At 34.5% G+C, this 13,010-nt stretch overlaps 2 protein-coding genes and 1 non-coding gene across 4 annotated transcripts; 2 read left to right on the top strand and 1 right to left on the bottom strand.

Annotated features, from left to right (window-relative positions):
• Positions 1-368: 368 nt before the first annotated feature.
• Positions 369-441, bottom strand: Trnar-ucg (transfer RNA arginine (anticodon UCG)). Its single transcript has one exon. It is a non-coding gene; the product is annotated as a tRNA-Arg (tRNA).
• A 710-nt stretch (positions 442-1,151) lies between these two features.
• LOC139771631 (COMM domain-containing protein 5) lies at positions 1,152-2,592 on the top strand. The gene is made up of 4 exons (XM_071704559.1): positions 1,152-1,318; positions 1,488-1,680; positions 1,898-2,044; positions 2,129-2,592. Exons 1-4 carry the CDS (start codon positions 1,219-1,221, stop codon positions 2,310-2,312), a joined length of 624 nt encoding a protein of 207 aa, XP_071560660.1. The 5' UTR covers positions 1,152-1,218; the 3' UTR covers positions 2,313-2,592.
• A 1,069-nt stretch (positions 2,593-3,661) lies between these two features.
• Positions 3,662-12,745, top strand: Cap-d2 (CAP-D2 condensin subunit). 2 transcript variants are annotated; one of them, XM_071704428.1, is made up of 21 exons: positions 3,662-4,031; positions 4,281-4,415; positions 4,546-4,724; positions 4,795-4,934; positions 5,009-5,090; positions 5,174-5,236; positions 5,309-5,542; positions 5,685-6,017; positions 6,092-6,281; positions 6,402-6,721; positions 6,797-7,189; positions 7,706-7,950; positions 8,027-8,147; positions 8,219-8,682; positions 8,754-9,008; positions 9,229-9,501; positions 9,580-9,722; positions 9,793-10,125; positions 10,393-10,422; positions 11,563-11,682; positions 12,350-12,745. In XM_071704428.1, the coding sequence occupies exons 1-21, from the start codon at positions 3,908-3,910 to the stop codon at positions 12,469-12,471; spliced, it is 4,299 nt and encodes a 1,432-aa protein (XP_071560529.1). In that variant the 5' UTR covers positions 3,662-3,907; the 3' UTR covers positions 12,472-12,745. The 2 variants fall into 2 exon arrangements, with proteins under 2 accessions (XP_071560529.1, XP_071560530.1); XM_071704429.1 differs by lacking the exon at positions 10,393-10,422.
• The last annotated feature ends 265 nt before the right edge of the window (positions 12,746-13,010 follow it).

Here is a 13,010-nt window from a genome sequence, read left to right as displayed (position 1 = left end):
GCTTGTATTAGGAAGTTCAAGTAAAACATAAAAATGTAATATAGCACAATATACCAATAAGCAAAATATATACAATGTAATAACAATAAAAAAGTCCCGATAAAATATAATCTATTTCATTCTATTTTTCCAAAGCTTGCATAAATTGAACTTACAGTACAAAGATTAAATTTACATTCATTTAATTTTAAATTAATATGTTAATAAATTATGCAGTTAATATAAATTTAAAAAAAAGTGGCGAAGTATATTCTCGTACCTTTGATTTTTGACGCGTCTCCATTATTAATAGGAATAAAAGAATGAATTATGGAGTTGACATAGAACACGCAAAAAAATGTGTTTCACGCAAAAAAATTACTTGCTTGCGACCGTGACAGGACTCGAACCTGCAATCTTCGGATCCGAAGTCCGACGCCTTATCCATTAGGCCACACGGTCAGTTGCTAGCTTTGACTTCAACTAAGTATATCAGGGATCTCCTTGTCGTATATTAAGCTTAAAATGTTAAAGCCAGTAATAATTTCATATATAAATGTGGATGAGAAGATCGCGCAGCATGTTTTATAGACTTGTAATTAAAATTTTATCTTTATTGATATTTGTTACATATATATTTAGTGTTTAATGCCTCGACGTCAAAACTAAACGATCGATTATATCACGTCACAAATGGTAATATTTACCGTCGAAAGCAACGTCATTCGAATTTTACAGCGGAATATTTTGTAACGAGCATTTATATGGAAGACTTTATGATATCTATATTGCACTACTGACGAGACTTACTAAAAAATCATTAGCACTGGATACATTTTCGTCACCTCCTAGGGACGCGGATGATAGAAGAATGTTGACATTATCGACCATTTCGATCATTCCTCATATCTTTTTATATAAAAAATGATTAAAAATGCAATTTCGTGATATATGACAACATTATTGCGGCAAATAAAATTATCAATGTTAATTTATGAAGCATCTGTATAAAAATGAATCATAATATTTGTATATCAACGCAATTGAGAAATTTATATCGCCAGTTGATAATATCAATTATTTTGAACCTTATATCGGTGACATTGTTTCCTTTAGTTTTTGATTATTCGATAGATGGCAATATGTTCAATTTCTGCATTCTGCAATGGACATTAGAAGCTTTTGGTTAAGTTATCGATTAAAGTTTGTCAAAGTTACTCGAACGTCAATGTAATAAGGATGACAACTCCTCTTCAAACGCAACTGTCGAGTGCTTTAGGGAGTAAAACGAAATATCTTGCGGAATTAAAGAAAACATTTGCGCGTCCATTAATACAACGTGAGTTTAGTTTTTTCTTAAATAGGAATTGATATCTTGTATAAATGTAATTGAATTAAACAGAACAAGTTGAAATAGTAAATTAAATACCGCGTGGAATTTCTGTGACACAACAAAAACAGCATATATATGTAATTATGTAAATAATAATTTCCATAAAAAATTATAGTTGCAGTGAAAGCGATAGAACTGGAACATATAGAAGAAGGTATACTAGAACGGATAAGTAAGAAATATAGTATACCTGAGGAACATGTAGACGAATATTATGCTGCTATTCTTACAATTCTGAAGATACATCTACGTTCGCAATGTCATAATATCAAACCTGCCGAGTTCAAACAATGCTTGGAGGAATTGAAGTAAGTTTGTGTGTACGTACGTTAGATTTTATAGCATCTATATCTTGTGACAACATTCATATTTTTATATAACGGAAATAAATGAGTTTGCAACAATAATTATTTTAAATAAGAAATGTCCTTTTTCTTATATAACAGTACTTAAAGGGTTGTACGACATTTTTCTGAATGAAAAGTATACTATTCTTCTTACCTTTTTTTTTAATGCATATTACAGACTGAATCCAGACTGTGCAGAAGATTTATCCTCTGTGATCTATGGTCCAAAGCAAGCAGACCTATTGTCGGGTTTAATTCAGAGAACAAAGTTCAATCCGCAACTTGTATCCTGCAAATGGCGTGTAGATATCACTATCTCGTCCAAGTATGTTTGGATTTTGAGCAATTGTCACAGAAATGATATTTTAATGAGTATTCTCCCTAACATATATTTTCGTGAATGTTACAGTATACTGAACAGAGTACTGGAACCAAATATCGTGATGGAATGGATCTTCAATACGGGTGAATGTGTGACGTTCGAATTATCTTTGGCAAAGTTCCACCAATTGAGGCATACCGTAGCTACCATTCTCGTTGAGTTACAAGCGCTGGAGCGGCACAGTATTTTTAAAACTATTCTGTCCAGCTGACAGTAACAACCGCTCATTTGAGAGCAGCTCTGCAACAACAGAGTTTTGCTCTGTGATGATTTATTAATTCTAAGCTCTGTAAGAATATAAGTATTTACGTTTCTATTTGCTTGATTGATACATCACAGTTTATTGTATCGCAGATATAAGTAAAAATTATTTACATTTTTATTATAATGCTATCAGAAAAAACTGCTTTTTATAAATATGTTATTTAAGTAATTTCGAATACAAATGTATTTTCGAATGAATAATATAAAGGATTAATATCTGGTTATTATATTAACGTTTTTTTTTAATCGAACATTTACATTCGTATCCACTGTTTTTAAACCGAACTGCCATTGTCAAGCCTTGTGTACACGATACTAGAAATCGGTCCGAGTTTCGGTTTAAGCCAATGAAACTGCTGCTTTTCTGTAAGAGCTGCATGTTGATTGGCTTAAACCGAAACTCGGACCGATTTCTAGTATCGTGTACACAAGGCTTAAGATAGGTGGTGTTAGGTACACCTATATAGATGGGGCTTGACTCTGCTTGATAATTTGTCAAATTTTATTTTAACATCTCATAAGATCGATGAATGTTAATTGCCATAATGTCCATTTCTATCAATGTAGGTTAACTTTAATCACGGTTTCATTTACTTTTATCTTTTTTTAATTCTGAAAATTAATAAAGTTAATCTACATTGGTAGAAATGGACATAAAAATTAAACAAAGATAAAAAGTAAAGGCCATTGCACGCAACAAAGTTTTAGTCGTAATCGTAAGGCCATTAGAAAATAGACCAATCACACTCGATTATTATTCGAGCACGAGAAGAATAATCGACTGTGATTGGTTTAAATCGGGAACGGCCGTACGTTCCCGATTCAAGCAACGCGTTTGGTCGAAACTTTACTGTTACTGACCGCTGACCGCTGTTACATGGCGCCGTTAATCGGGTTTAATAACATCGGTGGTTCTTATGCTGGGTCTACAATGCGAGTCGCAAAGTCGTGAGTCGCAAGAATTGACCAATCACAGTCGATTATTCTCCTCAAATTCGACTGTGATTGGTCAACTCTTGCGACTCACGACTTTGCGACTCGCATTGTAGACCCAGCATAACAGCGGCCACTGTTACGAAAAAGTGTGTGTCCGGGCCCTAAAATAGAAATTGGCTGCGTTCAATTGTTAAATTGTCGATCGTCTTATCAAAATTCTACGTTGATTCGTTGGTTCTAAAAGTAAGAGCCAATCACGTTCGATTGTTACTAAGCGGTCTGATTTGTGAACGCGCCTGTATTGATAAGATTTCAAATATTTTTAGCTAGTTGGCAGTATTGAATTTGAAAATGAGTCATTATGTCCGCCGTTGGTTAGGATGTTGACGTTTTGGTTAAACTCGATCCTTATACAGTCGGAAATTCATTAAAAAGAAGGAAGAGAGAGAAAATAATTTGATTTTGATTGATCTGTTTAAGCAGCAACATGACGAATTATCAGCTTTAGATTAGATGTTTATTGCGAAAATGATATAGCGCAATAGAAGGAATCTCACTGACGGTGCTAACATTTTTAATGATAGCTGACTTCAAAACTACGTTAAAATGGCTAAAATAGTGAAGAATTTTGTGATTCCATTGGTGAAAGACGATCTTTTAACGTCGCATGCCGGGCAGTATTTCGTTAAGGAGATTCTCCCTCTACGGACGATATCACACGCTATCGATGGTGATAAATCTTATTTCAAATTGTTTACAATTAATAAGTTATTGTGTATATATTTCGTGGATATATATATATATATATATATATATATATCGTTAATGCTTATAAGTGATTAGAATAATAGTCAGTAAAACAGTTTATAATTATACTACTTCTATAATTATTATGTATTATACTCATTATAATCATACCGTAACTATACTATATTAGACTATTTTGTAATTATATTATATTATATTATTTCTATTGCAGCTACACGGCCAGCATTACAAGAGAATGGTGCGCATTTTATTCTGGATCATTACGATACATTTTTCTCCATTGTTATTCATGGCAATAAAGTAGATCTCGACATATGTCTACGGTCATTCACTAGAATTCACAAGGGTAATATTCTTTGCGAATAATTTCAATTATATATTATAAATGGTGATATAACGTCTGGAAAGAGATGTGAATCATATAATTGACTGAAACAGATAAACTTTATATGGATTCGTAAATGTGTGACTTTCAGCTGTGGCAATACTTGTGGACGACCTGGAAAAAATATTTGATCATGGCAAGGATATTACAGAGGAAGAGGACAGGAAAACGTATCTATGTATTAACAATATGTTGGCGTATTTATTTTCGTGGTTCATCTGTCATATAGAAGACCATGTAAAGAATGCAAACGAGATTAATATTGGAAAGGTATGAAACTTATCTATATTGTTATATGTTATGAAGTTATATGGATAAATATGTGAGTGTTCCTTTACAGCGTAAAAGAAGCATAAGATCGGATATTGAAGAAGAATGGGAGCAGTCTAGGCAGAAAGCTTTGGAAATTCTGTATCGATGGCTACAGTTGCCACTGTATAAAATTTGGAGACCACCTATTGTTGACAATTCATTTGTCATGTAAGTTATACAGCAGTAATTAACTAAGTCAAAGTTAATTCTAAAGTAATGTCTTATAATTGTAATACCTGCAGGACTTTGACGCAGATATGTTATAAGATATTAGAACAGAGTAAGGATGCCAAACAAAAACATATGAGACAAACTATATTTGAGGTATAGTCGTTTACATTCGCATATATTTGCATGTGAGTTCTGTTATATTAATTTTCAACTGCCATACTTTTTGTTACAAACAGATCCTAGGAACTTTCATTAAAAAATACAATCATGGAATAACTTGCGTTGTGAGGATTGTCCAGGTATGTTTGTCTGAATAAATTATTTGTAGTACTTATTTTTAAACTTTATAAAATACATTTGCGATGTTGCAGTTGGTGAAATTGTACGATGCGCTAGCGATACCCATAGCGACTGGAGTGGTATATATGGTCACCGAATGCGGCTGCAACGGTTTGATAAAAGAGGTGATGAATGAGATCGGGCAGAGCGATGTTACGGAAACAGATAGTCGAAACACATCCACCTTTCTCGAAAATATCGCGATTTCAAAGCCCGATCTGATAATTCCCATCCTCGACGAAATCACAGACTACCTGTCAAATGAGGTATGTTCTCATCATAATTTTTATGCTATTGGCTGAACAATTGGTTGTACAAGAAAATACAAAATTACATTTACTTGGAGAACTTACAGATACCTTAAGTAATTAGAAATTAATTCAAATTTTTTGGAAATTTTCTTAATAGTTCTATACAATGAGAAATTGTGTGATTGGAATCTTGGGTGCTGTGGTGCAAAAAGCACTGACCGGCGAAGATCTCACAGACGAACAGAAGGAGCAACGCGACGAATGTCTGGACAATTTGGAAGAGCACATGTTGGATTGCAATGCTTATGTGAGATCGAAAGTGCTTCAGGTTTGGCAGCACTTGTGTCGCGAAGGCGCTGTGCCATTAGCGAGACACGGAAAGCTTTTAGCTTCCACCGCGTTGCGACTAGAAGATAAGAGTGCGAATGTCCGCAAACAGGCTCTTCAATTGCTGCGTACTCTGTTGCAAAGTAATCCTTTTGCCGGCAAGGTATGTAAAACCCAAAGACTAAACGTTTCTTTTTTTCATGACTAAACTGATTTTTGGCTTATGTATCTTTGCAGTTAAATTGTGTCGAACTTTCTAATTCGCTGGAAAAGGAGACGGCAAAATTGCAAGAGTTGCAAGCTCACATCGTGAGTGCTAGTGAACGTGGTCACGAGGAAAGATTTGAACTTTGGACTGTTTTACAGTACGATATAAAAGCAGCGATAAAGGAGATTCTAACAAATGACGAAGCAGAATATATAAATAGTTCGTATTGCAAATAGAATTTATTGTTTGATTTATTGTCAATGAATTATTCGCTGGCTTCTTTATTATTTCGCTTGCAAAATATATCACGATATTGATTGCACGTTAATTTTTCTGTAGATGTGGAACAAGATGAAAATGTCGATCCAAATCATGCGTTCGAACACGTGAGACAATTATTATTAAGCCGAAAAGTTACTGAAGCAGTGACATACCTATGGAAGACGTGTACGAAATTGGAGGGAGCTCCCGAGATGGAAAATCTTTCCGCTACAGCGAAGGAGGAATGTTTATTTGCCTTTTTGCTGAAGATTTTCATAGAATCAGAGACTAAATCGACAGATAGAGACGACAATGCGAACAACGCGTGCAAATCGGAACAAGACGACAACAAGAGAGAGGAGATAAGATTGCGAAAACGCGTTATGAATTACTTAAAAGTACGTGGCTTACAAATAAGCGTTGCGATTCTTTTGAACTATTCGCTGTTATTACAATACATTGTGTTTCTGCAGAATTGTCTGGAATTCGCGACCGAATTGGAGAAGGCGATACCGATGGCAGAAAAATTGCTGTTCTCCACGTGCGCTGGAGACGCCGTCGAGGCGTGCACGTTTTTAGGAGTTGCTTTCCAATTTGGAGTAACTGGAGCGGCCGACTCCATGCGCGAGGCTCTGTTTCAAGTGTTTCATCGCGATCAATCTGTGCGCAATAACGTGGCCGTGGTGTACAAGGAAATCTATCTCGAAACAAATAACGACAAACGATCGACCCGTCAAATAGCCGTTGCCCGTGCGAATCGTCTGATCGAGTTGCTGAAGGAATTGAAGCCTGGACAGAGCCAGGCTTTGACTTTGTTGATTGTGACGTGGTACGAGAACAAAGAATTAAACAGTGAATTGCTGCAGGTAAGTTAGGTAAATGTACCAATGCCTGGAGAGTTAGTGGATACGTACCTATGTCTGGACACCTTTATCATTTTAGTCCTTAAATAAGTATAACGCGAATAAAAAAAAGATAAAAATATTTTTCTTGTATTTTGAAATTTTAGTTATAGTATCCAAACGTTAATTTACGTTATACTTATTTAAGGACTAAAATGATAAAGGTGTCCAGACATAGGTATGTGTCTAGGCATTTACCTTAGATTAAGTAGTTGAAATATGGGTTTTTGAAATGGAAAACCCATTTATATATACTTCACACTCCTTTAGTCATACTCTTCAAACTCTCCAATTAACTTTGCATTAAATCAAGGCATATATGAGGTGAAGGTCGAGATTTAAGATGGAATACGGATGGACCGCTCTCTCACACATTACTAAATGTATTTAATATTGATTTCGTTCGACGATAAATTATAAATATTTTGATTGTTTTAAAAATAAATTGAGAATATATTCTAATGAATGCTGTATGTGTAGGTCTTATGGGAAAAGTTCTCCATGAAATATCCGGACACATCGCCAATTGATAGCAGAACCGCGTTAATGATAATAACGATGATAGCTCAGGCGAAATCTAACATAGCATCTGATAATCTGGACGTGTTAATGAAGATAGGTTTTGGTCCGCGCGCGAAGGACGATCTTCTTTTAGCGCGAGATGCTTGCAGAATGTTGCTAAAAATAAAACAAAGTAACAAAGATGTTGAAAACTCACCTGTAAGGTAAGCCTCCATAGCGGTGAAAATAATTCAAAGCTTTTTGGAAAATTGTTAATTAAAAACACATTTTCTCATACAGGTATCCTAACGATCATGATCTGTTCAAAGAGATCATGACATTATTAATAGATTTTTTTACCAGTACGGAAACGAACGCTTATATTTCCTTCGCGACGGATGCGCTTAATGCTATATATCACGTAAGTGAGATTGTCGCGCGTTAATTAAATACATTTGAAATGTCATACTGAGAGTTTTACTTTAATTACAGTTAGCGAATCAACCCGACAAGTTGATAAAGGAATTGCTATTGGACATCACCGAGAAGGGTCAGTTAATGACTAAAGATACGGATCAAGTGTCAGATGTATCGAGCACGGTACTCTCCAGATTGCTTTACATAGTCGGACACGTTGCCATCAAACAGTTAGTTCACTTGGACGTGTCTATTTACAAAGAACTGAAGCGTAGGAATATGCTACGAGAGATGCAGGGTAAGAAAAAGAAACGATTACCGAGAAGCGCGCTTCCGACGCCAGATAGTAAAGGTAGATCGGCGAATACATCGACCTCGTCAAACATGCGACGAGCCTCTCGACGAGAAAATTCGACGTTCACTGAGGATAACGGAGAAGAAGCCTTAGAAGGTGCGATGGACGACGCCGAGGCGGAGTTCGTGAGCGGCGCACTGGAACACGAAATCGTTACTGGGAATGGCTTGCTCGTGAAATTTGTGTACGTATTTGGATATATTGAGAATTGAAAATTAATAGTGCATGTAATTAATTATATGCAATTATTTATAGTCCGCTGGTATTGGATGTATGCCAGTATCCCGACAAGTATAACAACGAGGACGTGCAAGCCGCAGGTTCACTCGCGCTCAGCAAAATGATGACGGTGAGCTCCGAGTTTTGCGAACAATCTTTGCAACTTTTAATCACCATATTGGAGCGATCGCCATATCCCGGGATTCGATCGAATATGCTGATCGGATTAAGCGATCTCGCTACTAGATTCCCCAATGAAGTTGAACCGTGGTCCAAACACATCTATGGCAGGTAAATTGGCTTTTGACGTCAGTTTTCAGCATTTAAAATTAAAATACTAGTTACATTAATTGATAATTATATATTTCATGATATTTCTTAAAATACTTTAAAATTATAAATTTTTTCCAGTTTTTGTTCACATAATATCTTGTCTTATTTCTTACAAAAAAAACTAGAAATTGGAGAAATTACGGTATAACATCATAATATTTAATATTTATCTTTATAGACTTCGAGATAAAGATGTGAACGTGCGTAGGACATGCGTTCGTATGTTGTCGAGTCTGATAATGAGGGAAATGATACGCGTGAAGGGACAGGTTTCGGAATTAGCTCTTTGCGTCATCGATGAAGACGAACAGATACGACGGCACACGAAAGAATTCTTTGTTCAGCTCGCTCAAAAAGGCAACGCTCTATATAATATAGTGCCTGATATATTATCGCGTTTAGCGGATCCTCAGTTAAATCTCGATGAGAAAGATTTCCAGGAAACCATTAAGTAGGTATTGCTAATACTATTAACTATGTTCAGCAGCAGGAAATATGAATGCTTCATAAACGTTGTTATAATTTGCAGATACATTCTCGGTTTAATGCAGAAAGAGAAGCAAATCGATACCATAATCGATAAGATTTGCGCTAGATTTAAGTTGGCCGCCACAGAGAGGCAGTGGCGTGATCTTTCCTACTGCCTTTCGCTCTTGCAATTCAGCGGAAAGAGTAAGTAAAATACTTTATGTTTAATAAGATAATGTATTTAAAAAATAATCTTATTTTATCGTTCTTAAAGGTATACAACGTCTCCTCGAAAGTTTACCACTGTTGAAGGAAAAAATTCATTATAAACCAGTATTAACAGCCTTGCAAAATATAATCGAACAGACGAAGAAAAAAGCGGATGCAAAGGCCATTTGTATAGAATTGGAAGAGAAGATACAGGAACTTTTAGACGCCAAAGAAGATAACGAGATAGATAGGCATCTAATGCCACCACCGTCTACCGCGCCGAGGAACAAGAGAAATGTCCGTCGAAGCAGACGTAAGAGCACGAGCGATGAAGACGAAGATAGCTCTGAGGAAGACGACTCTGAGGAAGAGGCAGATAACGTACCCGTTGTAAAATGTAAGTTTGAATCAATCTCTCGTTAATGTTTTTTTCGTACCTTGTGTGTATAATTAAACATACAATATTACATCATATAATTATACACAATAGAGATAATTTAAATCGTTGTCGTAAAATTAAACGCCTCAATAAATGCTTGTACAATAATTATAAGTGTGCACTTATTTTTTAAAATGGGATAGAATATAAACCCTTAAATATTCGAATAGCTCTTATCAAGCCTGATAACATTTATCCGAAATATTTTTTCTTATTACATTATAGTTAACGAGTCTCACACAGACAAGTTAGAAGGTACGATAAATTCAATTTATTGACAACATTAGTCCTATCCTGGTCTCATGTTTATCTCCTCTACCTATGTTATATAATTTTTGTTTGTTTACAAACAAAATGGGCCGATATCACAGTCTCCGATTAACGTGATCCTCCGATTAAACTCACTCTGCATCTCTTTCTAACTGTCCCCCTAGAAAGAGACGAAGAGTGAGTTTAATCGGAGGATGTGATATCGGCCCATATTATTATCTCGCAACAGCGACGTTCTCCCACCTGTTTTTTTTTTCTTCAAAGAACTACCTGAACTGGTGCACACTAGTGCAATAAGTTAGAGTGAGACAAGTACATTATGTTTCACTCTAATTTATCGCACCGATGTGCACCGGTTCAGGAAGTTCTTCGAAAACGAACAGACGATGTGCTGCTTCGCGACAGGATTCGTTTCATGTCAGTTATGAGTTATGAGCAAATTTTCGGATTAGTTAAGTAGAGTCAGATGTTCGCGATGGCAAACTTTGAAGAAAGTGTCAATATGTTGATCGTATTAGGTGAATGCGAAAAAAATTATCGGAAAGCTGCTCAAGTATTCGCTGAACGTTACCATGTACGAAAATCCCACATGGCATTTTCACGATTAGAACAGCGACTTCGGAATACTGGTAGTTTGTGTAAGCAACATCGAAACGATCGAAACAGAACGGCGTAGTGTGACAAACGATGATAATGTTGCCAATGTTTTGGCTGTAATTAACGTAGATCCGCAAATAAGTACACGTCAATTGGCAAGGGATAGTGGAATTAGCCGCACTTCAATATATTCGTCGCATTATTGAAACAAATTAAATTTCACTCGTATCCTAACTCAAAACTCGTTACATCAAGATGGTAACTTCGGCAACAATTTCCAAAATCGTGTTCGTTTTTTGTATTTAATCAGTTTAAGATTATTTCTATCAATGATCCCTTTTTTTCTGATAAAGCAACGTTTACCAATACTGGTTAAGTTAATAAGCAGTCACAATTTGTATTACTGGGCATGTGAAAATCCTCATTAGCTTCATGTATGTGTGTGTGCGTGTGCGTGTGTGTGTGTATGCAACTTTATTTATTTATAATGTATAATTATACAAATAAAATAATTTTACAATTTTACAGTAAAAAATAAAAAAGAAAAGTTAACCGATAATGAAAAGAATTCTCACGCAAAATCATCTATGAAAAATGGAAATAGTACCGATGTCAGTGGAGCAGGTATTCCGGGTACTTCAAAACACGGTATTTGTTTCTTAATCTCTCTTAATTCTAAACATTGGCAGAACTATTAACTTTCAGTATTTACAGTCGATTTTTGGTGATCAACAATTTCATATTTATATAAATACTCATATACACATATACAAAGAGAAATTCTTATTTGCTAAAAACAGTAAGAACCAACTACGAAAACTGTCTTTCAAGTTTTGAATCTAAATTTTATTTACTTATGTAATTTAATTTTTTTTAATAACGTTATAGTTTAAAATTATCCAAATACATTCTAGAAAGCAGAAAAAAAATATAATTAATAAGTCATATACATATTATATGTATATGTGCATATACACACATGACTTATTTGTTACACTTGTATATATTGTGTACATGTATATATGAAATAAATAAATATCAAATAAATATCAAGTAATAATAATTTTTGAATCATATATAATAAATTAATAGCAAAAATATCAAACATTCTCAAAACTACTATATATGTTTATTATAATATTACAACTAAGTTCGTAGTCCTCAGTTTCTGGATTGTTTTTTGCGAATATATATAATTTTCATAAACACTCTGTGTGAGCTGATCTAAGATAGTGATAAGTGAACATTTGATATTTGCAAAATAACAGAAGTGATAGAATAATGAACAACCCACATTTATTTTGTTTTCTTGTAGGCAAAAGAAGAGAACGTGTAAAGGCGGCGCCTAGCACCCCGTCACCAACTCCAAAACGAACTAAAATCAATAAATCGTTGCGGGAAACTCCGACAAGGAGTTCAGGTCGATTACGTAAATAATTGTTTACTTGTAAGGTTAAAATGTGAGGTTAATAAAAAATACGACTTTTATATGAATTAATTTGTTCTACTTAGTAACTGTAGTGCAGTAATAGTAGTAATAATTACAATGTAGTAACTGTAGTATAGTAATAGTTACAAAGTGAGTATTATTAAGCGTGTTGTACACATTCATTAATTATAAGTGATGTTCAAAATGTGTGCCTTTTATACATGTTCTATTGTATTACTAAAATCTCGACTAACAAGAATAAATAAGTTTAATCCAAATTGATATTACTGAATGATATGATTCTTATAAATGATTCCTATTAAAAATATACAAGAAAACATAATAGAACAAAGAATAAAAATATTAAAAAGAGCTAAAATGTAATTTTACACAAAATAGTTATTATACATGTTTATAAGCTATCAGCTTTATTTTAACTGTTGAGAGACTAAGCTCCGATTAATTTAATTCAATCAGTAAAATTGCTTACGACAAAATTTTTATATGTACAACCTGTTCATGTTTTTTTATCTAATCTTTGTTTCTA

The sequence above is a fragment of the Temnothorax nylanderi genome, unplaced genomic scaffold, assembly GCF_030848795.1.
Source record: "Temnothorax nylanderi isolate EJ_2023f unplaced genomic scaffold, tnyl_v1.0 TNYL_tig0041_pilon, whole genome shotgun sequence".
NCBI classification, from domain to species: Eukaryota; Metazoa; Arthropoda; class Insecta; order Hymenoptera; family Formicidae; genus Temnothorax; species Temnothorax nylanderi.
The sequence above is the reverse complement of the archived record's forward strand: the minus strand, read 5'-3'. Positions and strand labels throughout refer to the sequence as shown.

Bases quoted from the DNA above. Each gene is read 5' to 3' on its own strand.
- LOC139771631 (XM_071704559.1), top strand. From the start codon at position 1,219: ATGACAACTCCTCTTCAAACGCAACTGTCGAGTGCTTTAGGGAGTAAA. The intron at 1,681-1,897 runs GTAAGTTTGTGT...TGCATATTACAG, and splicing joins CAATGCTTGGAGGAATTGAA to ACTGAATCCAGACTGTGCAG. The intron at 2,045-2,128 runs GTATGTTTGGAT...TGAATGTTACAG, and splicing joins GATATCACTATCTCGTCCAA to TATACTGAACAGAGTACTGG.
- Cap-d2 (XM_071704428.1), top strand. From the start codon at position 3,908: ATGGCTAAAATAGTGAAGAATTTTGTGATTCCATTGGTGAAAGACGAT. The intron at 5,091-5,173 runs GTATAGTCGTTT...TGTTACAAACAG, and splicing joins TGAGACAAACTATATTTGAG to ATCCTAGGAACTTTCATTAA. The intron at 8,148-8,218 runs GTAAGTGAGATT...CTTTAATTACAG, and splicing joins CGCTTAATGCTATATATCAC to TTAGCGAATCAACCCGACAA.